Source organism: Prosopis cineraria, unplaced genomic scaffold (assembly GCF_029017545.1).
Source record: "Prosopis cineraria cultivar Desert tree isolate PC_DT_omini unplaced genomic scaffold, ASM2901754v1 PC14, whole genome shotgun sequence".
Classification (NCBI taxonomy): Eukaryota; Viridiplantae; Streptophyta; class Magnoliopsida; order Fabales; family Fabaceae; genus Prosopis; species Prosopis cineraria.
Genome location: NW_026555345.1, coordinates 11,909,301 through 11,936,732, shown reverse-complemented (window position 1 = coordinate 11,936,732; position 27,432 = coordinate 11,909,301). Strand labels below are relative to the sequence as shown.

General features: G+C 32.8%; 2 protein-coding genes across 2 annotated transcripts; both read left to right on the top strand.

Moving 5' to 3' along the window:
- Positions 1-1,918: 1,918 nt before the first annotated feature.
- LOC129292739 (pyruvate kinase 1, cytosolic-like) lies at positions 1,919-17,145 on the top strand. Its single transcript, XM_054930367.1, has 16 exons — positions 1,919-2,367; positions 2,822-2,918; positions 3,274-3,371; positions 5,358-5,513; positions 7,512-7,589; positions 8,755-8,886; positions 9,318-9,398; positions 9,592-9,663; positions 9,873-9,962; positions 10,130-10,274; positions 10,505-10,593; positions 11,708-11,803; positions 11,946-12,013; positions 12,221-12,320; positions 14,342-14,401; positions 16,611-17,145. Exons 1-16 carry the CDS (start codon positions 2,299-2,301, stop codon positions 16,761-16,763), a joined length of 1,584 nt encoding a protein of 527 aa, XP_054786342.1. The 5' UTR covers positions 1,919-2,298; the 3' UTR covers positions 16,764-17,145.
- Positions 17,146-20,806: 3,661 nt separating this feature from the next.
- On the top strand, positions 20,807-26,989 carry LOC129293739 (uncharacterized). Its single transcript, XM_054931829.1, has 4 exons — positions 20,807-21,058; positions 21,144-21,263; positions 22,551-22,781; positions 26,479-26,989. Exons 1-4 carry the CDS (start codon positions 20,840-20,842, stop codon positions 26,848-26,850), a joined length of 942 nt encoding a protein of 313 aa, XP_054787804.1. The 5' UTR covers positions 20,807-20,839; the 3' UTR covers positions 26,851-26,989.
- Positions 26,990-27,432: the final 443 nt, after the last annotated feature.

The following is a 27,432-nucleotide window of genomic DNA, read 5'->3' as shown; positions in this document are numbered from 1 at the left end:
TCGATAAAAAATTTTACAATTATATTTTGATTTAATTAGTATTATGTAATAAAAATTATATGAATAGTATGTTAAAATATTAAATTTTATTATATATAAAAATATTTTTTACAAATAATAAAATTATTATTTATATGAAAGTAACAATTTTTTCTTCCTTTCATTTTCTCTTGCTTAGCCATCTAAACATTCTTTTCCTTTTTTTGGGTTTCTTTTCATTTTCTCTCATCACATTTTCTCTTTTCCTTATTTTTCCTCATGAGCCAAGTATAACACTATTTTTAAAGTTCTACTTCTCTAATCTCAATTTCATTCTACAAACAGGACACTAATATTCTTTTTTTTTAAATTAATTGTAGGATTTATGTAAAGCATGCGATGTGATTTTATTAATATTTTATTTTTTTTATAAATTTATAAATATATTTACATTGACTGTCTATAAAAGATTATTGGGAGACTCACAATAAAATCTCAAAAAAGAGAATTAATAATACTCACATCTATTGTTGTCAAACTCTTAAGTTGACTCTTTGAATTTATTATTTTTATATTTTTAATTTATAAAATCATGTTAGCTCATTTATAAAATTGAATTAGATAAAACTTAACTAAACTCACAAGTTGATTCTATGAGTTTACTATTTTTACATTTCTAAAATATAAAATCATATCAATCTACTTATAAATTTGTTAAACAAAATAAGTATGTATTATGTAAAACTTGATTCATATGAATGATAGGATCCAGTTCAATAAAACATAAAACTAAAAAGAACAAAAACTAATATTAATTACAAAACGAAAACAAAAAATACCAAAAATAAATTGCCCTATTTTGAAATTTTTATGTTCAGTATGATAATATATGAATGTAGATAGATTTAATTTCAATATTTTATATTTAAAATATATTTAAATTAAATTATGGCCATACTTTATATTTTAATTATTTAATCATATACATTTAAATACTATTTATTGATAGAAGCAAACTCTTACGAGTTTATAATTTGAGTCTACATTTTAAATTTACATTCTTGTAATGAGTTTATTTAAATTCATGAGTTTAATAACCTTGCTCAAGTCTCCAATAAAATTTTATGAAAAATTCAGATATTTGTACATAGGAATCTCAATTATAAATCAAAAATTATATTTAGAATTTAAATGTCTTATTTATAATAAGAATTTAGAACTTTTGGAATTTATAGTTATTTACATTAATTTTTTTTGAAAATTTTATCAAAGTTCTAATTTTTATTAATACCCTTTATTAAGACTTAGCATTCATTCTCCCAAGATTATTTTAAGATTCTCAAAAAAGATTAAATGAATTTTTAGTAGATATTATTGTTGTTGTTATAAAATAAAGAGTCATTTTAAATAATTTATTTATTATGGTATCATTAATCAATAATTATGATATTATAATATAAATATTAAAAAATGTAGTTCAAAATTTGATTATGAAATATTAGCATTAAAAAATCACAAATTACCAACCAAGTTAAATTTAACGAAAAGAGCTAATCCTTCATAATTTAATAAATTAAGTTTAAATATTTGTTATGAAAAGTATTCACGTTTAATACTCGATTATATTTTGAATAAGTTTATTTTCAATAAAAAGATAATTGTGAACAATAAAATATTATAAATTATAAATTTAATTATTAATTAATTTTTTTATTAAAAAATTATCTTGAATTTTAAAATTTTGAAATTATAAGAAAATTCATATAATATTATTGTATTAATATTAATATTAATTTAACATCTCTCTGTCGCAGACGCACTATTTAAATATATCGGTCAAATCTAGGCTCGAAAATAACAAGAAAGCAAACCGGATCGTTGACCCGCCGGTGGTAATAGAACTCTCTTAGCGTACCTGCCCCTTGGATTGTCTGCGTCTGGGAGTCCGATCCGTGGCATATTTCGCGCTCGGCCCTCGTTCTTCCAACAGTTCTTCAATTGGACCCATGATGGTGGGCCCCACTGCAATAATATCACTCTCTGCGGACAGCAACAGTGGCACCTCAAGTTGGCATAGTGTGTATATATATGCACACACCTTCATGATCCTATGCCGAGTCTGAACTCTACGCTCTGCTCACGACATTATTCTCTTCTTTCTCATTCGTCCCTTGCACACATTGTCCGTGCGACGATTTCAATCGCTGATCTTAGGTTTCCGGCTCTGCTCTGCTCTGCTCTTCTCTTCGGCCATAGTGCTGTGTCTTTTTTCTTCTTCGACGATTGTGATCTCTTCTGTGTTGGTGTTGATCGTTGAAAATGCATTCTAGTCCGTTGCTTCTTGAGGAACCTATTAGGATGTCATCCGTCCTCGAGCCATCCAAGCCTGTGAGCTAGCATTTTTCTCCTCTTTTTCGATCAACCTAGTTGAGGTTTTCAATTTTGTACAAAAAGTAGTTTCTACTGTACTGATCCTCCTTGTGAAGTTGAAGTGATCTGGATACTCGAGTGATCGTGATTTAGTAAACCGTTTTATGATAATCAGTGAACATACTGTTTCGAAGAGGGTGTAGCGTCGATACTAATTTGCTTTTAATTTCTAAGAAAATTGGATGAAAAAGACTGTAGAAGATTTTAAAATCTAGTTACATATTCTAGTTTGGAAATGCTTATTCTTTTTTCCCCACTCTACTTTTGGTGCAGCAGAATTAGTACTCGTGTACGTTAGATATTAAACAGAGTTTCACGCCATAGAAACACTTTTTGTTACATGTGTTCACTTGCTAGTGAATTTTTCAGTGTTTGCCAATTGTGATTTTGATCAAACTGCTTCAAACTGCAGAGTTTCTTTCCAGCTATGACAAAAATTGTTGGAACTCTTGGTCAAAAGTCACGATCAGTTGATACAATTGCCCGCTGCCTGGATGCTGGAATGTCTGGTACTCTCCCATTGGAAACTTCGATTGTCATACATCTTGATTTGAAAAACAGATGGATTTTTATCTCTTTGATGACACTATTTTTTCCCTTTTAGCCAAGGACAATATGTTTTGTATTTTCATAAAATCTAAAGCGGCTGAGTCAGTTAGAGAAATAATTGAAGGGAAATTCCTGCAAGCAATTGTCTTCTGGAGTTTCGTACATTTTTTTCTTTTGTTTAATGGAATTTCATATGATGACTTAACCGTTTGTCTATTGCCATTCTTTTTATGGTTCAAAGTGGCGTTATATTGTCTACAGTCAGTATCTCATTCACCTTTTTATCATCTTATTCTTACTTCTTACATGTGCTAGTGGCAAGGTTTGATTTCTCATGGGGTGATCCGGAATACCACCAAGATACATTGGAAAATTTAAAGGCTGCTATCAAAAGTACCAAGAAACTTTGTGCGGTAAAATGCCATAATTCACCATGTTTATTCAATTGCTTTTCACTTTAACTGATCTTGGCGTGGCTTAGCTAATGGAGTTAGATGCATGGATGATTATCATTAGATAACTAGTATCCGTCAAAATGCATAAGCTTGCATTTCAATCGTATGAGAATTTTCATTTAATCTGTAGTTTATAATTTCTTTCAAGTACCCCTCATTCATTGTTTCTGTTATTACAATATGATCTGAGCCTCCCTTAATGGGCCAATATCTATGAATTGCTATAACATTAAATATTGTAAACATAAAGGGCTTCCAGCAAACTATGATGTTTTTCTTGAAAGATTTTGGATATTCCTGCACTGATGGACTTCATTCTGCTCTCGTGTATCTCAAATAGGCATTAATCTTATTTCTTGTTTAAAAGCTAATTGTCTTTTAATGTACTATTTAAATGCTAATTGCCTTTTAATGTGCTATGGAACACTGATGCGCGGTCTGAACTCTGTACTTTTATCCTTTACTGCTTGAATCTGAATTTTGTCCTATTCATCCTCATGAATTTAAATTTAGTACTAAATGTTACCATGATGAGAATAATGAGCTCATTTACCATAAATGCAACAGTAACTTTAAGGCTGTCTCTTGGGAAAAGAGTATTGTGATAGATGAGACTCCATTGCTAATTCTTAAACTAATTTCTAATTGACCATACTGTTTATCCTTAATCACACTACTATAATAAACAGAAAACCTTTCGTTTCTTAAGCCTTTTGTGCTGGTTCTCTATGATCCTCATATTATCCTTTGTTCCCAAGGCTGTCAAAACTGAACTTTGCTTAGAAACACCCTAGGGCATGTAAAAGCAAAACATGAAAACTAAGGTTTTATGTATTGCATATAATATCTTAACAATTAAGTATGTTTGCGAAAAGAATATATAAAATTCTCTAGGTGGTGCTTAAGGAAGCGTAGAATAATGGCTTACTCCATCAAAGCTGGAAGTATAGTTGGCATGGAGTTAATGAAAAAGGCACACACTTGCACTTCAACTGTTACTCTTGGCTGTTTTTGAGCACGAATACTATATATGTATTCTCACTTGCAACCAAGTAAGCTGGTCAGTGGTTTTAATCTCGATTTGAATAACTTAAGATATTGTTCAATGACAAACGTTAGTAAAAGATATCAATATTCAAAGTTAAATATATAAACAAAACCCATCACCAAAGCCCAAAAGGTGACCATATTTCATCTGAATGAAATATAAGAATAAAAGAAGGAATACTTCCATCAAAAGTCCAGAAAAGAAAGGATCAAAGATGCTTCTGTCTTTTTAAAGAGCGTGATTTTAGCAAGTTCCTTGATTTAAAGCTCATTTGAAGCACTTTTAGTGCTATGGCTTGGAAAAAGAAGAAGCACTTTTTAGTGCGAAAAAGTTGAGGACTGTTATGAGTAAAATTGCTTGATGGTAATATTTTGCACTTAAATGGACATATTTATAACCACATTTTCTCTCAGTTTAGTCATGCATTAATCTTTCCTTTTATCTTAGTTTTACCAGTTGTTTAAGCTTTGTTACTTTTGATGGAGCACAATGGAGACGTGCAATCCATGTAACTGAACCCATCTAGTTGGATAATGCTTCTTCTTGTTGTTGTTGTTGTTTAAGCTCTATTACTTTGCTTGGATCCACTAATTTTAATGGGAAGGAACATTACAATAAATGTCATTTTAAAAATTGTAAATATCTACGCCTTTTCCTCACATTTTCCTGATGTAATGGAACATTAGTAAAGTGACTAGTTTATTCCATCATATCAAGTATGAGAAAGTAAATTAAGATCTGCAGCGCCCCTGATTACTTTTGATTGTGAACATCATTACACATGATATATTTAACAAATCAGTTTTCATTATGTTATATCCGCATCTACCATTAGACGCACTTTCCATAAATGCAAATACCTTCTGACAGTTATACAAATTTTGGTTCAACTCCAGGTTATGCTTGATACTGTGGGTCCAGAATTGCATGTGGTGAATAAAACTGACCGCCCTATTTCCCTTCAAGCAGAGACATTGGTTGTCTTAACCGCGGATCAAAACAAGGAAGCAACATCAAATCTCTTGCCAGTTAATTTCAATGGGCTATCAAAGGTCAGGATAGCTTTTACATGCAAATTGTTCCTACTTTAACTAAAGAAAGAAGGAGGGAACATAAATAAATTTAACTAAAGTGTATTGTGCCTAGAGTAAATTGTTCCAAATTTTCCATGAAAATTCCAACTCATTCCCAAAAAAAAAAGGAAAAAATTCCAGCAACTTGAATTCGAAACTGGTGGCAAGAAAAAAAATCCAGCAATTTCAATTTTAAAGTGGTGATTGTAGTCATTTGGTACCTTGGGCAAACGTTTTACTGCTGTTGTTAGTGTTCGTTACTCCTAGGAGTCTCATGCCTTGTTTTGTATGAAGCGAAGAGGAAGAACAGCAGAATTTGAAGAAAAATAAATTATATTATGCAATGTCTACTTGTTATCATTTCTCAATAATACTTGTACTTTAATTATTTATTCTAAAATTGGATTACAATCGTCATCTCACATCCTACCTACAGAGTCTTGAAGTTATCTCTTATGATAGTACTCAAGAATTATTCATGAGATAGGAAAGTTATTTATCCTCACATTGCTTTGTATTTCATCTTTTTCTTTGGACTTTAGGTGTTTTATCTTGTAGTTAAACTCTTTTATTTACATCATTTATAAAGACCCAATTAATTAAGTCTTACTATCAAATACTGACACTCAGCCCATGTGTTCTTAAAGGAATCTCCAACAAATATTCTGAGAGGTCGTTTTTTCTGATGCCTTTCTTTAGATGGATATCTTTTCCTCCTGGTTATTTAAACTTCTTCCCTATGTTAACAAAATTCTCCTATTTAGTACATGTACATCATTCTATAAGTATATATATATATTCCTATGCTTGCATGAGCATCCACAATGAGTTACAGTCTGATACATATACCATTTTATGGGTATTTTAACTTCTGATTTTAATGAATTGTCCTTACAAGCAGATTTTGGTTTTCTGTACTGTTTCTGGATAAATATATTAATATCCATTATTGAAATATTCTGGGAAGCCCTGATTTTTGTTCATAATGATCAAATGGATATATAGTACAGTGGGGAGAGAGTAAATCTGATCAAATCACCTAAATGTCTCCTAAAATCATGAATAATAAAGCTGAGATTATAAAAGATAATAACTGAGTATATAAGAAAAGGAAAGTTAGGTTAAATACTAAAGTGGGCCTGCTAATGACAGCAGGCCCTCTCCCAACAATTATGATCACCCATTATACTACACTGTGTGGTTTGAACACGTTGGAAACTTAGATGAACTTTTCGTAATGGACTTTATCTAAGGAACATTGCATTGACCTTCTACTATTGTCCAACCTGGAAAATATTGAAAAGTTTTTCTTAAGAATTCCAGCTGTTTTTTTTTTGGGGACCTGCCAATTTATCGCAATGATTTTGTATGGTGGATTACTCTAGAAAAAAAAAAAGTGAGATCCACAACATTTCAACTCTGATGTGGTTAAACAGTATTCTTTTAAAAGAATCCTAGCTGGGTACTTGATGGCAGCCAAAAGTATCCTAGTAACAGAAAGGATGTAGAGAAGATAAGAAATTTAGTGAGACAGATAATCAGTTTAGGCATGTGAGAGAGTGTGGTTACCAGACCATTTTGACTTTATTGGCATTCTAATTAAAATCTTTGTCAACATTGTGATTAAAGGCATTTTTACGTAAGCTGTTTGTCTGCTTTCAATGGTGGGAAGAGCTCTCTTATAAGTCAAGGAACTTCTTTTTGCTCATTTTGTTCTATTTATACCCATTCAGAGCTTGTATTACAATGTTATTAGATTTATATATATAATTTTATTTCATTTGATAGTGTCGTCAGGGAATCTTTTAGCTTTGCCCAAACTAAATCCCTGAACGGCATGATCATAAGGGTGAATTCTCACACATTTATGTAATACATTTAGGGTTTTATTCCTAGCTGTGCAATTTTATTTGTGTTTTTTCCTCCAATTCTATGCGTTATGATGTTCCTGTAACTAAGGTATTCATATTCCTGCAGGCAGTGAAGCAGGGTGACACTATTTTTATTGGTCAGTACCTCTTTACCGGAAGTGAAACTACATCTGTGTGGCTGGAGGTAATGCAATGTTTGGTAGATTCCTGGAATTATTCATGCTTCATGCTTGTGCAAATAGTTGTGCTAATGATCTTTCACCCATTGTTATGAGTACTGTTCCAGCTATTTTTGTATGCTTGTTGTGAACGCCTGAAGAAAAGAGGTGATTATATGTATCCCATATCAATGACTCATTATTTGGTTCAGGCTTATATTTCAGGTATATGACCTGAAACCACTCATTAAATTCAATGAAGCAAAAGAAGGGGGAAAAAAAAAGCAATCATGCTCTTTTCATATTTTCCTCTAATATTTAAACTCAAAGGTCGTAGAGACTTCCCATGATTCAATGACACCAAATTGGATTTTGGATTCTAGAAATCTACCATTCTAACAATTTGACTCAATAGAGTGTGTGCACGTGCAATTCACTGATGTACAATGCAGCATATCAATGAAGATGGTAGTTTATAAAAACTGATGAAGACAAGAAGAAAAATTATATTACTGATGGTAAATCAAGCAACAAGATTAATAGTTATGATGCACAAGAGATTTTTCATTTTCTTAGGTATGTGGATATTCAGAATTTTAAGGTTTATTTGATTGATTCTAGTACTGAGGTCTTGGGCACTAGTGGGATAAAAAATATTTCCGGAGTTTCATAGTATTATGTGATTATAGTTTTTTTTATCACTTCATGGTGGTTTTTCTTTTTGATTCTTTGAGGACAACTATCAAGGTGGTTATTATCATGGTTTCCCATCCTTTTAATTTTTTTCACTTTTTATCTGAATGGTTTCTTATCCTTGATAGATGTAGTTAACTTATTAGTATTTAGTCCTGGATGGATCAATGTTTCTCAATGATTGTATAGAACCTATTTAATTCTTTGGATGGTTTTGCTTGAAATATCATTGGTAGATTTGGGAATTAAGCGTTGCTTTTTGTATCACAGTTTTTCTATATTGTTTTCATCCTTGTCATTCTTATTTCTCTTTATTTCTTTTCCCTCTTAGCCTGTAAATTTTATTTGACAGTAAGTCTGCCATACTGTATCAGCTAATTGTTTCAGTGAAGTTAGATTTTCCAAGTTGGCAATATTCAAAACAGAGACAACTCTGCCAATACTCAATGTCGGTGTTCTGTATTATTATTGTCACACAATTTTGCATTTACAATGTAGGTCACTGAGGTGCATGGTGATGATGTCACTTGTCTCATAAAAAATTCTGCTACATTAGCAGGGACGTTGTATACTTTACATGTCTCTCAGATTCGTATTGATCTTCCTACGCTTACTGACAAGGACAAGCAGGTAAATATTTGGTATACACATCAAAACCTTGTTCCCATAAAGGAGATAGATTGAATGGAGTTGATAATGTTTTCTACTTTCAATTCTTGAGAAAGAATGGTTAAATTTTTATATGATTTCATTCTCATGGGGGGAATTCTGGGTTGAGATTGAATCAAAACTGGTTTTGGAACTAACAGGTTTATATTAGGCCTGTTTTTTAGATTGATTATCTCTTTCTTAACTCTTTAAATAAGAAAGGTTTTGCAATTGAAAAGCTTAAATGTATGTGTATAGACAAAAGATTTGTATAGTCTCTTACCTACCCAAATTTCAAGATTATGATTGATTCATCCTGCCCCTGTTAGGTTTATGCATGTAAAATGCCTTATCACTTTCTTGTAGCTCATTGAGTCTAATAATTATTTGGGACATATAATTTATTAACTCAGGTCATAAGCACATGGGGACTTCAAAACAACATAGACATCCTTTCATTGTCATACACTCGGCATGCTGAAGATATTCGTCATGTAAGAGCTATTCCAGTTAACTTTTCTCCTTTTTAAAAACATGACATTGAATGATTTCTTCCCTGCCCTGATGCTTACAGATTTAACTTTGAATTTGTGATCTTTCTTAGCTGGAAAACAACTTTGACTAAGTGAATTGTTTTACCCTGTTTTAAATCAAGGTTTTGAGATGTCTGTATTTATAATTTTGCAGGCCCGTGAGTTTCTCTCTAAACTTGGTGACCTAAAACAGACGCAAATTTTTGCAAAGCTTGAGAATATAGAGGTGATATTCCTTGCAAGTTGCAACTATACACACTTATTACTAACATAAGCAGAGAATTTCCTCCGTGGTTCACTTTGAGGCTAACAGGCTAGTTGTAGGGGTTGATGATGACAATATGACAGACAATGCAAGTGAATAAATTTTTTTTTTTGTGCTCGCCTGTGTGATTGTGATTTTTAATTGCATCTTCCTCTGGTAAATTTCCATAGGGATTGACACATTTTGATGAGATATTGAGAGAAGCAGATGGTATCATTATCTCTCGGGGAAATTTGGGGGTAGATCTCCCACCTGAGAAGGTCAGCGTATGCTTTTGAACATAAAATACTAATTTATATTTGACTTGCTTCATTGGAGATTTTATGTGCTAGCCTGTAATGTCATATTTAGTAGAAGTTCTTTCACCCCCTTCAGTATAACATTATATTATTGACCATTCTCTTACACGTCTCCCCCAATTTGTCAGGTGTTTTTATTCCAAAAAGCTGCTATCTATAAGTGCAATGTGGCTGGAAAGCCAGCTGTTGTTACACGTGTTGTGGATACTATGACTGATAATTTAAGACCTACTCGTGCTGAAGCAACTGATGTTGCCAATGCTGTGCTGGATGGTGAATTTTATTTTTATGACTTCAGATGTGCTTTTTTTTTTTTGGTTATATTTGGTGAATCCTGTTTGATATATATATATATATGTTATTTGGTGAAACTGTTTGATGTATTTTGATTTCTGGCATTGTACATGTGCATGTTTCTATTGAGGCTTGTCAAATCAAGCTCTTTATGGTTATGTGATGCACCTTTCATGTTTAATTTTGTTATCCATTTCTTGATGGTTTAGGAAGTGATGCGATTCTTCTCGGGGCTGAGACCCTTCGAGGATTGTACCCTGTAGAGACAATTTCCACTGTTGGAAAAATCTGTGCTGAGGTAGGTTTTTGCTCTAGTTGTAACTGACATTCCTGTCTCAAGTCTCACACTCATCCTTGTGGTTAGTTCTTGAGAGTAGAAGTCTTCCTCTCATGGATAATTTATAATGTTTAAGTATGTCTTTTATTGGATTGTTTGCTAGTTATCCTAGGTGTGCATCATTTATGTTTTTCGCTTCTTCCTGGTGCTGAGACATTTGAACATCTTATATAAAGTCCAGTCTTCATTGATTCTCCAATATGCTGCATCACTGGCTTATGTACATGAAGACTTTTAACTTAGCCTGCCCATTTAGAGTTGGGAATACGGGCGAGCCCGGCCCTTAAGGGCCTGAGCCTTAAAGCCTGGTTCCCTATTTTGAACCCTGTTTCTCAAGCCCGGCCCTTATGTGAAGGGCTCAGGGCCGGGCTCGTAAGCCCTTTTTCAAAAAAAATAAAAAAATAAAAATAAAATTAAACATTATAAATTAATTAGAATATTCTGAAATTAAAAAAATAAAATTTTCATAATTTTTTAAAAATTAAACAACACACATTTAGAAGTCTAGTAATAAAATTTAAATCTTGGTTAAAAAATAATTCATTTTTTATAAATATACAAATATAATAATTATAGAAAAATAAAAAATATCAGAAATTTTATACTATACACTGATATTTATTAAATTATATTAAATTAATTTTAGAAGAAATTAAAATTAATAATAATATAATGTGTGTAGGATCAGGTGAGCAGGTCATTGGCTTCAAAGTTCAAACACATGTTTCACCAAAGAAAATAATAATAATAATAATATAACAGGGCTTGAAGGGCTACCCGAGCCTGAGCTTTTTTTTATAGGGCTTATCAGGGCCAAGCCTTCAAGCCCAATTACTTTAAAAAAAATTAATTTTCAAAGTCCGAACCTTTATTTAAACAGGGCCTCCAAGCCTGGCCCTCCAGGCCCGGCCCTTATTCCCGACTCTGCCATTCGTTCTTGGTCCTGTTGCTGATAGATAGATTTAATTTTTTGTGGTTTCTCTAAAAGAGTGGAGGCACTAGCTTTCTCCCCTCCACAACCTTCTTCTCATAAGAGAAAAAATGTTAACTGAAACTAGTCAACTGTTCTGTGTAGGCGGAGAAAGTTTTTAATCAGGATTTGTATTTCAAGAAGACTGTCAAATACGTGGGTGAGCCAATGAGTCATTTGGAATCAATAGCTTCCTCTGCGGTACATTTCTCTAATAACTCTGCTCTTGATTCTGGTTTTTAATTATCTTTTTCCATCCATGCTAGTTTGTTTCCCAAAGAAATTTGAGGGCACCGGATTCTTTTTTTTTTTGGAAGTTCATCATATGTGCTGTAACATACAGGTTCGAGCAGCCATCAAGGTTAAAGCCTCTGTTATTGTTTGCTTCACTTCATCTGGAAGAGCTGCAAGGTTTTTTTTGTTTTTTTTGTTTTTTACATCTTTCATTCCTTGTTTCCCTTTTTTCAGAAAGTTATCATTTTTGTGGTTGCCAATGCAAATGCACGCGCACCTGTTCATAATACTGATTTTTTCTGTTGGTATTTTTTGTTCAGTTCATATTGATATCAAAAGTCATGTGCCATTTCGTTAAAGTATTTTTATTGTTTGTATCTGTAGGTTGATTGCAAAGTACAGGCCAACCATGCCTGTAATATCTGTTGTCATTCCTCAGCTGAAAACAAATCAACTCCGGTGGACTTTTACTGGTGCATTTGAGGTATATAATTGTTATTACTTGTGCATTTGTTGTTTCATGAAATTCTAATTTAGTGCTAAAATGATGCTAGTAACTTGTTGCAAGAAATTTAATCCTGATTCTGGCTTCCTGTTTTATTCAGTTTGATTGAGTGCCTTGAGTCAAGTCAGTCTTGTCAGGTGCCTGAATGATTATATTTATCTGTGATGTTGCTATCAGTAAGTGGGAGATACGTAATAGCTTAATAGTAAAGCCAGACTGAAGTTACTTCTCGCTGGTGAACTTGAAGCAACTTATTATTTGTTGCTGCTGCTTGTTTGTTGTTGTTGACTGCTACTATAATTAAGTTCAAGATAATCCGTCTTTAAACATTTTAAGCACAGGCAGTCATCTTTTTTGGCAAGCGCGCGTGCACACTCTCTCTCTCTCCAATCCTTTTTATAAGTCACTTCTAACATATTTTACTAAAATCAAAGAAAACCTTAAAATATATCAACTTTGTTTAAAAATTTAATAAGTTTCCAACCTTGTCCCTATTAAATATACATAGTTTAATAATGTATTTTCTCTCACCAACATTTAATGGGGGTAAAAGGGGAAACTTATGATAAAATTTTAATGACACAATCTTTTTCTCTTTACCTTATAAATAGGACTAGAGGAGGTATATGAATTTCTACTAAAATTGAAATCATGCATTTTAACTTTGATTGAAAAATTATGGTATGTTCGGGGAGGAAATTACAGCAACCTCAATTTTGCATAAGATTTTAGGGCTTGTTTGGTTTTTTTCACATCTTTTATTTTTAAAACTATTTTGTAAACCAATTTTTAAAAGTTGTTTTTTAAAACAAAAAAAAAAAGAAAAAAAATTTAGGTAATACAAAAAGAAAATCTGTTTGATTATGTTAATTTGAAAACAATTTTAGAATTAAAAAATCAACCGATAGTGATAGTTGCCAGTAGTTAATAATAGTAGCTTATGAAATTGGTTGGCTATAGTTAAATGTAGTTTACAATAGTCAATGTCATGTGCTTTAAAAACAAAAAGCAAAAAAGAAAAAAAAAAAGAAAAAACTTTAAGATGTTTCCATTAAAAAAAAAATTTATTTAGTTATTTTTAAAAGCAGAAATCAAATAGGCTCATACTAACCTCCCTAGTCTTTGAGAAAAATTCATATACTCAGCTGACTAGGATCTAGGAGGCCTGTGTAAATTTTTTTTATGTGAACTAAACTAATTTTATATATGTTTTGAAAATAAAGATGAAATTTGGGTGATAACTGTAAAATCAAAGGACTGAAAAAGGGGGGGTGAGAAAACCCAAAATGCATTCAGCTAATTTGAAATGCATATGAACTTGGATAAATTTCTCATTGTTTAGAATTAAGAAACGATGTTGTGACTGAGTCCCTGGAATCTAATTTTTGGGGTTTAATTTCTTAGTCATTAAACAAGCAATGACTGAAGTTAAATATGGAGAAAGTGAAGAAAGGGTGATAATGAAGACTATATATGGATGTTCTCGCAGTGTATATGTTGGAATGAGGTGACATGGGCCCAAGAGGCCAAGCCTAAACCCATTAGGGCTATTTAGAGATACTATTCTGTCGCACCTAAACTACATTGATAGTCTTTGTTATTATATCTAGTCTTTGTTATTATATCTTATAAGTTAATAAATATGACTCTCAAGAGATTTTGTGAATATTTCTGATTGGTTCCTGCTCCTAGGGATTAGCCACTCATTTGTTGTGGTTAAACCTAGATAAATACCCTTTGTTAACAGAATAATTATGTTTTTGCCCAAATTCTTCAGTATAAAATATCTGCGTTGCAGACTTTCTACTTGATAGTGATAATGAAAAGCAAGTGCTTCCTCTTTTTATGCCTATATATATGTATGTGTCTTGTTATGTTATCTAGCAGTATGTTCTTGTTTCTAGTTATCCAATTGCTTTTCTTTCCTTGACTTGCATTATAACATTTGACAGAATCTAATCAGTTCTTGCTATCTGTTTCCTTTTATTGTCCAATGGCAGGCAAGGCAATCACTTATTGTTAGAGGTCTTTTCCCAATGCTGGCAGATCCACGTCACCCTGTAAGACTTATTAAATATTACTTTGTTTACATTTAGTGAGTTTATTTGAGTAAAATGACAATGTTCATAGTGGGAAATAGAGTTTCATGTTAGGATTGATACTTGCTTCTCTGGAAGTCATCATTTAATTCACATGGCTGAAGATTTTCTGCTGAAATGTTCCCCGGATCATCCAAGTCACACAATATGGATTGTTTTACCATTTAACTTGTATTGTGGTTCAGGAATTCTGGACAAAAAAATTAACTGGACAAGTGGTCAGCGTCTCCTTTATTTGGGCTAACAACTATTTGGTATTTAGTAATACTTGCCTCTATTGAGAGGTAGCCCTCTCAATATGGTTTTTATCATAGCTAAGAGTTGAACCTAAAACCTTATTAAAGCAGGTATCAAGTCCTTGACTCCTTTCAACTTCATCTAATTGCCATCAGTAGCAGTTAACAATTTTATGATGTGATTGATGGGCTAGACTTATTTATCAATTTGTTTGGTGAACCGTTTCTAAACATGTAATCATTTTTTTTTCTTTTTGCCTGCATAATCCCCCAATTTATAATTTTCCTTTAACTGATAGACACAGAGGTACTGGGTCTTCATAGTCATGGGTCCTTTTGGTTAAATTTGAATTGGCAATCAAAACTGTCAATCTTACAGAATGAATGCATGCGGGTCTTAAGTCATAACTGATCTGGCTTATATTCCACTGCTCCGGGATGTCTCCTAGCTTCTCAAATCTGCTTGCCAATGCAAATCTTTTTGACTGAATACAAAATGAAATAGGTTTCATGCAGTTCCCATGACATCTATCTATTCCATTGAGAGAGTAGTTTTTGTTTGATGGTTTAAGTCAGGACTTGATTTAATGAGACTTGCTAAGGTAACACGTTGGTACTTATCTTTCAAGTGCACTGTTTTCTTTCATTATGATCCCTTCCTCTACTCTTGTGCTTTCCTTCTTTATGGGGAATACTACTATCATTATGAACTAGAAGTGGCATTGAACCAAGCCGATTTGATCATTCTTTATTACTTATATTTGAGGATGGATTTATGTGGAACTGAAATAAAGAATTCAAGATCAGTAACAGGTACATTCAATTGCCCTCATTAAGAAGTTCAATGATAAAAGCCTAATTCCACTAGGCTAATGATGGAATTGCCGGTTTCTAGTCTGCATTTGCGTAAGTGCTGGCCTGAATGTGGGCAAAAAGATACACGAAACCTACTTCATACTTCGTGGGTTAGGGAACCATACATGTTAGATATAATTCCAGGTAGAAAGCAGAGGAGCAGGAAATATTTGGATAGATTGTTGGATGAGACCTCTAACATCTCCATTTGGTGGAACTTCTTTCTAGTAGGGTGTTCATACTCTGGTTTTGCTGAATTGCGCCCTACCATTAGATTTTTCATTCTGATTTTCACCATTAATCTTAATTTACACAGTTCTTGATTCACACATATACTTTGTTTTCTTGTGTTTCTATTTTCTCTCTCTGCTATTTAGCAGATAATCAACCTAAGTACTGGAACTTAAGGTCCAAATAGTCATAGTTCAGGTCAAGAAATCCCCAACTGGGATAATGTATCCTAAGATCCAAAAAATGATATTGAAATTTCCAAAATACTGATAAACACTTAATCCTACAGTACACAGTACAAAGACTATAATCCCAAAGTACACTTACCCCATAAATTCATACATTTGATGTACTATTTATATTTTACCTTGAAGTAAGATACATACAACAGGAGCTCCGTATGACACCTGTATTATAGACAGCGTGGCTCTTCAACTTATGCATGAACAATTCAGATTTTTTCATTTTGTTGTTATGCCTGTGCTAATCTTGTGTTATGTGTCTGTTTTGATATCTATTCTTCTTGGATTATTTTTTTAGAAAAACTTATATACTTAAAGTGCTTTTTTTAATGAAATCAAAATATGTGGATCCTTTAGATATTATTTATTTTATAACAAACTTTTATTATTAATATTATTAACACATTATCAACAAAAAAAAGGAGAAAATTTATTAATACATTAAAATCCATTTGTTTTGATTTGATTGAATAAAAGTATATTGAGTATATGAAGCTAAATATTTAAATCTTGTCCTTTTCTTTCCATACTGCATCATTACGTCTGCAAAAACTTGCAGAAACTTCAAATGGATGTTAACTTTGTGGCTTGTCTCGTGGGGTGCAGGCTGAGTCTACAAGTGCATCAAATGAATCAATTTTGAAGGTTGCCTTAGATCATGGCAAGGCTTATGGCATCATTAAGCCACATGACCGAGTTGTTGTTTGCCAGAAACTAGGAGACTCTTCAGTTGTGAAGATTATTGAGCTTGAAGATTAGAACTTTTATGTCGTATTGAAGAAGGTTCGACTGTAAAATTCCTCATATAGCGTTTTGGGAGTTAGAATTTTCTGATGCTTTGGTAACATTAAAGACCACCTTTCATTATAAGTAAAGGGTACACATCAAAGGTATATGTACCACAACGTTGGTCATACCTACCTTTTTGCTGAAATGAGTGATGTAATTCCACTGCTGTTTTCTGAATCATTTGTTTGTAGTTATGCTCATGCTTGTATTACCCTGTTGGGGTGTCCGATATTGCACACAAGAGTATGCCACTTGAAACATCTCGTGTTATGCTTTATAAACATATCTAAATTTTTTAGAGAGGTAGGCCATCCTTTGCCCCATGAAATATGGAAATTAATCATTTGATCTTTGTTGTTGTTGTAACTCAATTGTAGCTTAGATTCTAAATTTTAATTTATTATAACTTAATCTTTATAGATTTGACTTGATTATAATTTAGTTATTGTACTTTGATTTGGTGTAATTCAATCCTTATATTTTAGAAAATAGAATTATAAATATTACATTACAATTATTTTAAAATTTTAATCTTTATAATCTTTATAAAGATTAATAGTTGAGTAATTTTAAATATTAGTCTCTAAATTTTAAAATGATTTTAATCTTTATAATTTTATTTTTTTAAATATAGGAACTAATATTTTAATTCTGGAGGAGATCCAAATATAGTTGAGTTTATATGCATGTTGATAGGGTTGCTTTAGTATTGATCTGGATTGAAACTCAATGGTCAGTTTCACAAAATGGAGTATTGTCAAGAAAAGTTGGCTATCCTCCGTTCCATGAAAAGACTAAAAAAAAGTATTCATCTTGCCATTATTTTAATTTGGTTTTATTTTAAACTAGTCAAATTAAATTAATTAAATAGCTTTTGTCCGGACAGTAATTCAAATTTATTTTAAAATTTTAATGGATTGAATTTAATTTTAAACACTTCTTCGCACTTGATTATTGACTTGTGTCTAGTAACTATGCCTTTATGGGCAGAAAGCTGCAAAGCGATATCCAAGCTTATAGAAATAAATGTTGCTGCGCACATAAAACTAAAGAAATCTTCTCGGCCTAAAAAAAGGAGCTAAAGAATAATTCTAGAATTTAATTTTTAGATATATATATGGAAAGCACGGCTTAGAAGGGGATCACCTCATAATGCCTAGATTTCTTAAAGAAATTAGTTTTATGATTGCTAACTATGAGGATATCTTAAAATAATAATAATAATAATAAACAAGAGTCAAAGGAGTCTTCGATTTGCCATTTGCAACTTCTGGAATAAAGTATGTGAGAATTGAATGAACCGTGGTAATGTCTTTCTTAATGACATAATGGAACCAAAAAGCAACATTAAAAATCCATTTTTAAAGGTGAGAGTCTCTTATTGAAAAGGGTCTCTTTTTTTTTTTTTAATTGCAAATCATGGTTACCAGAACCAGGTTAAATTGGTTGGTTCAATTAGGAGCTTATTCATTCTGTGGTTTGGACAAGCACTTAAACCAATGAAATGTGAATTGGAATAGAACCGTCAAAACTAATGAAACTAATAATTTTGAGGGGTCGTTTAGTTTGTATCTTTTAAAAAAAAAAAATTGGCTCACTGAAAGTAAGATGATATTTATTTTAAATTAATTTTAAAAAATAAAAAAATCTTATGAAATACTTCCTCAGATCCCTAATATAAAGTAAACTTTGAAAACAATTTTGGTATTTAATAGAAGGCATACACTATCTAGACTAGGGATGTATAAAGGACAAGGAGGGACTAGACTTCGGTCAAATTCAAAGTCTGGTCTCTTTCATGAAAATGATTGGGTTAAGTAACTTGTAGTCCGATTTGGTCCAATAATAATCATAAGATTAACAGGATCGGACTTGATTTATAGAATTGAAAGACTAGTCCTGTTATTTCAGTATTTACTTAACTTTTCTTTTTTCCTTTTTATTTATGAGAAGCAATAATCCATTTTAACTTAATAAACTTAATTAAGATAATTGAAACACTTATAACCATAATAAATCCATAATAATTTTCAACAACAAAAAAAATATTTCAATTATAGCCCAAGTAGTCTAGATTATTAAATTATTAGTTTGAGAGTGCGACCATGTAAGGAATCATACTTATTAAATTATTAATAGTATTAACTTATTATTATAAATAATTAGTAAAATAATTATAATCATATTAAATAAATTTAATAGGATCAGACTAGACCAAGTAGTCTAAATACCTAGTCTCTTGTCCAGTCCAACCCCAAAAAATAGTATGATCTTTGCACTTTTTTCAGTCTTAAAAGACTAGTTTTTAATAGGACCAAATAAGATCAAATCTTCTCGAGTCAGATTGAGTTGAATAGGACTTGAGGACTTTTGTATAGCCCTAATCTAAACCACCATTAACAATAGCAATCTTCTTCACTTTTGTTGAGTAAGTTTCTCACCCTACCAAACACAATCCCTCACCAAACAGTAAAACCCATCCTTTTGAGAAAGCTCCTCCACTAGACCTCCCTACACTACCTGATTCCTTTCACCATATTTCTCCAGTTGATTATGAAAGAACCATCTCTCAAAATCTCTCTGACCTCATTTTTAAGGTCACCAAAACTCCATCATCTCACCATACCTCACTAAAAACCCAAGAACCTCCTCCTACTCCTAAATGAAAACCTCCCACTCCACCTACACAATCATCTCCTCCACAACCCTTCTTTCTACTTGAGCAACAACCTTCTGCACCTGAAAATCAAACTTCACTTGAGAAACAACCATCCTCTCCACAAAAAAAGAGAAAACCTCCACCGCCTGTCCCACTAGGCAATATAAGAGAACACACTCCCTCACATAACCCTACCGAACCTTCCAAATGCCAAAAACTCCAGATTGTCCTTTACTTACCTCCAGCTCAACCCTCACCTACTACCTCTCAACCTCCAAATCCTTCACCTTCTAATCCTCTTCCTCCATTGTCTAATCATGAGGGCTTAAGGGGTAAACTTAGAGCCTTTTACTTTGCTATTGGTCATGATTTTGATCATGCCAAAAGGGACAGAAAAGGAGGAGCATAGTAATAATAGTGCATTTGAATAAGATTGAGGCTTTTGTGTTTTTTTACTTGTTTATTTTTTGTGTGTATGTGCTGCAACCTATTTCATTTCATGTATCGTAATGTATTATAAATGCATCCATAATTCAAAAGAAATTACATTCAAATGGTAAACCTTAACTGGCCATTTTAATTATCACTACCTCTTGGTGAAAAGGCAGGAGATCATCAAAATACAAAAAATGTAAAAATTGATTCTAAATTGTGAGACAACCTAGCAAAATAGTAGAGAAATGTTGGAACTTCTACCAATATGTTGAGTAGTTAAGCTACAATCCTCATGATACACAAAGCGAGTATAATCAATGATATTTTTAAAAGAATGAGACTCATTACAACTGTAAGTTACCATCACAATAACCTCAACACAATCACAGCAAACATCCACAATTCACAAACCATTATCCCAACAAAAATTAAGACCATTAATAATGGCAAGTAGCTCGGCAAGCTGGTGGGACATTAATGAGCTTACAACTGAAGCCTTTAATCTGGTTACCATATTTGTTCCATATGGAACCTCCACAGCCACTTTCCCAATTCCTAGTACAGATTCATCAACTTTAAATTCGACAGCATCATTCCAGACTTTAGGCCTTTCCTTCAAGCATTCGCACTAATAAGATATAAATCAGAACATGCTCTTGAAAAACTAGAAGTATTATTCCAGCCACGGCACGCATTGTCATCAAAGACTCTTTTGCATCTATCTATCGACCCAATACAATTCCTTTGTCTCTGCGTTTATCATTTTTATGCATAAGAATAAAATATAAAATAAATATAATTATTTACTGTTATTACTTTTTAAAAAACAAAGTTTTATTTTATAATTCTAAAATAGAAGAAGCTTCGTATTATTTAAATCATTTAAATTAAAATTGAAAAATCCAGAACATAATAAACATGGAATTGTGCATGCAGTAATGTGGCGAGAGTGATGTCGAGTATAGCACCAATGTCAGACAATGGTGAAGCTGAAGCCCAAACGTTGGTGGAGGCGGCGCTTCGAGTGCTGAACACCGCCGACCCCTTCGAGAAGGCCCGTCTCGGCGACTTCTTTGCTTCTCAGTGGCTCCAAGGCTCCGCCCTTATCGTTCGCCCCTATGATCCTTCCGTGCACCTCGCCGTCCCTGATCGCCCCGCCAGGCTCTCTAACGTTTGTTTCTAACTCCAAAACCTATATTTGCGGAAGTTGTTTCATGGAATGTCTCATTGACGATGATGATGGTAATCATTTGTAGGTCAAATTGGTGGCGCCAAGTCACATGCCGAAGCTGGGTAGAGCAGGCAACTTGCAGAGTAGGCAAGCCATTGTGCATAGCCTTGCTCACACTGAGAGCTGGGCCATCGATCTATCTTGGGTATCTGTCGTGCCTCCAAGAATTTAATTATTATTAATTAAATAAAATATGGAATCCTTCGTAATATAATACTAGCCCCTTTGCACATGCTTCGATCTATCTTGGGTATCTGTCGTGCCCCTTATTATTTACTGTTTGTTTGGTTGTTTGTTGATGTTTTTAAGAAATAATCACACCCTTCGATAACAGAAGTCAAAGAAAAAGAGAGATAAAAAGAAGAAACTATGACTTTAGTTTTAAACAATCTATATATGACCTTTAATTTCCCTTTGGATTGAGCTCATAATGTTAATAGTTAAGTTTATCCTCGTTTTTCTCTGCATTGAGCTGTGCCACTGTGGATTTTGTACAGAGGAGGGGGACAGGGCCACCTTTAAAAAGTAAGTTATGCTAGATGGAGTAATCACGTTTCGCATTGTGAAACCCAGACTTGACGTTTCAATAAAATTCTTTGCTTGGAGTCAGAGAATATAAATAATAAAAATAGTGTTTGGTTGTTTTAGGACAATGTGCCTGAGATGAAGAATTGATTCCCACAAATGAGATACTTACTCTAGACAGACAAAGGCAGAGTGGCTCCATCACTGTAGCTGTTCAAAACTTATAGCAGGTTTCTAAGGAAATCAAAACAAAGCATTTTAATGTTCAATTAATTATGTTTCCAAATATGATGATAAAGACTTGAGCTTTACATTTATTCTATATACTTGAATTTGATAATTTTTTCTGCTGGCACTACCTGAATTGTTTGTGCTTACACACACACACACACACACACACACACACACATTTTATCCTCTAATACACTTCCTTCAAAGCATTTTTATGGAATATGCTGTTTTGAGAGACAAGGACAGGCAAATGAAACAAAACAACATGTCTGTAGAAAATTTGATTGTGAATAGGGAAGAATAATTGTCGTGTGCAGGAGGAGGTGATAGTTATTAAAATGTTGGCGGAGAACATTGCTTTAGGAAGTCAACTAAGACTAGGATCTGGTTAATGGATTTTTGTTTTGGTCTCTTTTTCATGTGTATTGTATATATTGATAAAAGCTTGTGGCTACCATTCTACAAGTCTACCAAATTTACATTTGAGATTGAACATGTTCATCTCAAGAATTTTAGTTAGCTACATTGAGACCTTGTGTGTAGGGAAATATATTTACTTGTCCATCTTTGTTTTGATTCTTTTTTTTTTTTGGTGGTTACTGTTAGGATGACTTTTCGTTATAGTTCATATTTTTCTTCAAGCATTTAATCTAAATCATATAATACACTCTTGTAGGATATTATTGCTCGATTTGGCAAGCAAGAGGCAATGCCTAAAGACTTCTTTACAGATTTTGTGAAGGTGGCACAGGATGAAGGACGACACTTCACTCTTCTTGCTGCTCGTCTTGAGGAGCTAGGTTCTCATTATGGATCATTACCAGTTCATGATGGCCTTTGGGACTCTGCTATGGCAACTTCCAAGCATTTATTGGCACGCTTAGCTGTTGAACATTGTGTTCATGAGGTTTGTCTTGCATTGCACCCTAGGTAGTAAAGGGTGAAAGGTGCACTTGAGATGCAAGGCCTCTGAAATGCCCGAGATAAGAGGTGCGAAAGGGCACTCATCCAAGTGAAACAAGTCGCAACAATAAAGAAATATCATCTATAGAACATAGATAATAAATAGATGAGTGTAAATTGAAATAACTTCATATATTAATATATAAATAAAAGTCAACCATAAGATATTAATAAACAATTACATGCATGATTCAAGTTTAAAAAATTATTTGAAAACATATATGAAAGCGTACAATATTAAGTTACTTATCTAAATCAGAACTATCAGATTCTAATTGATGAATCTTATAACTTTCTTCTCCTCCTTCACCATATTTATATCCTTCAATTCCTTCACTATATTTATATCTTCCGCTTTCTCATTTGAGTCATCTACAATTTCATCAATGTGAGCGATTGATGTTAAATTTGAACATTTTTGCCATCTTTTTTTCTTTTTATCTATATGTGCTGGCTCCTCTAGTTTGGTTTTTATTCTAGCTTGTTTGCTAGCTTCTCTAATACTCATTGCCTAAGTTACAATCGACAAGGTTAATCTTTCCCTGTCATTATCTAAAACAAGTCCGTCTTTTGTATTTTCATGAAATACTTGTTTAATTGCTGCTCCCATTTTTCATAGGAACTATTTATTACTATCATTCAAGTCATCGAGGGAAATATGGTTTAATTGTTTTCTTTCATATCACACTTCTAAGATTTGATTGTACTTTACAACAACTGACAATGATAACTTTAGCCTAACTTGTAGTGTGTTGAGTTTTAAATGCAATTGGATTGTGAATAGGTTGGGTTAGAAAGGAGCTCTAGTCTTTTTTGCTTTTTTATTTTTACTTATTTAATTAATGCTTAAATTTATGTCTCTTGGATTCATTAAAAAGGCAGCATGCTCAACAAAGACTTGATGACTTGGTTTTTGCGAAGTAAATCAATGTTTAGAAACTTGATATGAAAGAAAAGATTTAGAGCATATTTTTTTCAATGACTCAAATAATTGTACTAACTATAGAGGGATTAAACTCATGAGCTACACAATGAAATTGTAGGAAAAAGTAATTGAGCACAGGTTGAGATTGGAGACAAGTATTTCTGAGAATCAATTTAGTTTTATGCCAGGTAGATCAACTACAGAGGCGATTTATCTACTAAGGGGATTAATGGAAAAGTATTGTTGTAAAGATAAAGATCTACACATGGTTTTTATTGATTTGGAAAAAGCTTATAACCGTATACTAAGAGAAGTGCTTTGGAAAGCATTGGAAAAAAAGGGAGTACGGATTGCTTATATTAAAGCCATACAAGATATATATGAGGGGGTAAAAACTAGTATAAGAACGCCTAGTGGTCAAACAAAGAATTTTCCTATAAAGATTGAACTACATCAGGAATTATCTCTGAGTCTTTATTTGTTCAACTTGATCTTAAATGTTTTGACGGAATATATTCAAGGGGAAATTCCAAAATGTATGCTCTTTGCGGATGATATAGTTCTTATAGCAGAGACAAGAGAAGAGGTTAATTGCAAACTTGAGTTATGGAGGAGGACATTGGAGTCGAAAGGTTTTCGTCTGAGTAGCAGTAAGACGGAATACTTATATTGTAAATTTGGTAAAGGACTATTCGACAATAATTTGGAAGTGAAATTGGGAGATCAAATTATACCTCAAGTGGAAAAGTTTAGATATTTGAGAGCCATTATTCAAAATGATGACGAAATAGTGGAGATATTTCACATAGAATTCAAGTTGGGTGGTTTAATTGGAGAAAAGCTAAAGGAGTTATTTGCGACCGTAAGGTACCTAATAAACTTAAAGGAAAGTTTTATCGCACTGCTATCAGACCGACAATGTTATATAGTAGTGAATGCTGGGCTTTAACGAGACAGCAAGAGCATAAAGTTGGAGTAGCAGAGATGAGAATGTTACGATGGATGTGCAGACATACATGTAAAGATAAAATTCGAAATGAGCACGTATGCGAAAAAGTGAGGGTGGCACCTATTGAGGAAAAAATGGTAGAAAATCGGTTGAGATGGTTTGGCATGTGCAAAGAAGACCAAGGGAGGCACCAGTGAGAAGAGTGGAACATATAACTTTGAGCTCGATTAAGAGAGGTAAAGGAAGGCTTAAGAGAACACTCTTAGAAGTTGTTGAACGCGATCTCTTAATTAATAATATTCCTAAAAGTTTGATAAATGATAGAGCACAATGGCATTTTGCAATCCATGTAGCCGACCCCACCTAGTGGGATAAAGGCTTGTTGTTGTTGTTGTTTTTTTTACTCAAATAATAGTAATGAATTTACTAGGCGAAATGAGAGCAGTAGATGAACAAGTTGTTAATGAGAGTGCAAAAGATGAACCTATTTTTGATGATGACAATGATGGATTAACTCTTGGGATTTTAGCTAAGGCAGCAGGTGTTGAAGAAGCTAGCAAACAAACTGGAAGTTAAAATAAAGGAGCTAGCACATCTAAATTTAAAAAAAAGATAGTGAAAGGTTCTAGTTCAACATCACTTCTTGTACCGAGGGAATTGAAGCTCATTCAAATGAGATAATGGAAGATATTTAAAGATATAAATCTTGCAAAGGAGAAGAAAGTGATGAGATTCATCAATCTAAATCTAGTAGTATCTATTCCGATAACTAATTTAATATTGATAGGCTTTTAGATTGCTCTTCAACGTTCTCAAATAATTCTTTAAATTCAGTTATGCATTTGATCATTTAATGATAACTCTTGAGGGTTATTTCAATTTATATTTGTGTGGGTGTGTGTAATTTTTTGTGTATGCTCTATAGATGATATTTTTATTATTGTCATGCCTCACTTCAGCCAGGCGAACATTTTTTTTTGGCACTTCTGACTTGGGGCGTTTCAGTGGTCTTGTGCTTTGAGTGCGCCTTTCACACTTGACTACCTTGGTCCTGTCCACCATGTAGACCCCTTTAAAATACTTGTTACTAATAAATAAAGCACAAAGTTGTTTGACATTCTCCAATCACCGTATTCCAGCCTGGATATTTATAATTCTGCACGTTTTGAGCATGTGTCTAGTGGAGGAAGATTTTAATAGCTCGTAACCCAACATGCCATGTATGATGATTGTATGTTGTACTAGACATACTAATATTTATGAACTCGACATGAATGTCAAAGTTTATTTGTAAACACCCTTATCTGATTGTTGTAGAAGGTTTTCAGCCACGGGGACATTGAAATTACATTTTGTTTAGGGATTTGGATATGGTGTGCCGTTTAAGTTCATTCATTCAATGATTGTCTTAATTGGCACGATAATATCCATTCGATTTAATTGAATGACTATAAGAGATTTAGTCATATAACATTAGAAAGTACCGAATCTCAAATTTTTAAAGAGGATGAAGACTGTTTTGAATTTTTGAAGGGAAATGTATCTTAATAATTTTCAGGTATTAATAAAATATAATGGCTATAATTGAGACATTCTAGTTTGTGGGGATTGAATGTTGCAAAAATTCTCTTTCTGCGTTGCTTGTACTAATTTGCCTTTTGTTAATGTCTAGGAAGGAATTGTTGGCACAAAACACTTGTGTAAAGTAGAAACTCAGTAGTCAGTACCATTGTTGTAGCTATAACCTGACTTGGGTCATTGATTCAGGCTAGAGGACTTGACGTACTACCTACAACAATCTTGCGATTCCGCAATGGCGGCGATGACGTTACAGCAGATTTACTGGAAAGCGTGATTTACCCAGAAGAGATTACACATTGTGCTGCTGGAGTGAAATGGTTCAAGTATCTTTGCCACAGATATAGGAATCCAGCTGCAGAAGAAGATGGAGAAATATTTGATGCAAGAGAGAGTGATACCACAACAGGTGAGAGAGAAGTGATTCAAGAGTTTCATGGCATAGTGAGGAAGTATTTCAGAGGACCTTTGAAACCACCTTTCAATGAGGAGGCAAGGAAAGCTGCTGGATTTGGTCCAGAGTGGTATGAACCTCTTGCTTCAAAAGAAGTAAATTCATGATAAAGATATGTTTTGCTTAAAGTTTAATGCATTGGTTTCGTTGCAAAGAAAAGAAAAGAAAGAGTATATTTCTTTGTTGGAAGATATTATATGTGAGTAACATTTTGTTCATCTATACTTAAAAGGGAAAGCTGCATCTTGCTAGAATGTTTAATATATAGAAAATAGGTTAAATTTCTAAGTTATCCTTTAGCAGTGAAGGGGGGCGAGAGCCAGGATTTTTAGTTTAGGGGGTCATGATAAAAAGCCAAATATGATAATTGAAGAAAAGTTATATATACATATATATATATACACACACACATTTTCACTATTAATTTTATAAATATACAATTAAAATAAAGATATATTTTCATTTTTTAATTTGTGCCTATTTGATGACATAAAAATAATCAATTATCATATCTATAACGAACTTTTTAACAATTTCCATTTCAATATAAATTATAATTAAAATGGTAAAAAATTATTTTCATGCCTTGTTTTCATAATTTTTATAGTTTAAAAAGCTCATTGGATGAATGGTTGTGATTAATATCAAAAGAGTTAGTACAAATTTTAGTAATGTCAATCAATAGATGA

Coding starts and splice junctions, on each gene's coding strand:
- LOC129292739 (XM_054930367.1), top strand. CDS start 2,299: ATGCATTCTAGTCCGTTGCTTCTTGAGGAACCTATTAGGATGTCATCC. Junction 8,887..9,317: donor TTACTGACAAGGACAAGCAG/GTAAATATTTGG, acceptor TTATTAACTCAG/GTCATAAGCACATGGGGACT. Junction 14,402..16,610: donor TGGCAGATCCACGTCACCCT/GTAAGACTTATT, acceptor CGTGGGGTGCAG/GCTGAGTCTACAAGTGCATC.
- LOC129293739 (XM_054931829.1), top strand. CDS start 20,840: ATGTCGAGTATAGCACCAATGTCAGACAATGGTGAAGCTGAAGCCCAA. Junction 21,059..21,143: donor GCCCCGCCAGGCTCTCTAAC/GTTTGTTTCTAA, acceptor AATCATTTGTAG/GTCAAATTGGTGGCGCCAAG. Junction 22,782..26,478: donor TTGAACATTGTGTTCATGAG/GTTTGTCTTGCA, acceptor TCATTGATTCAG/GCTAGAGGACTTGACGTACT.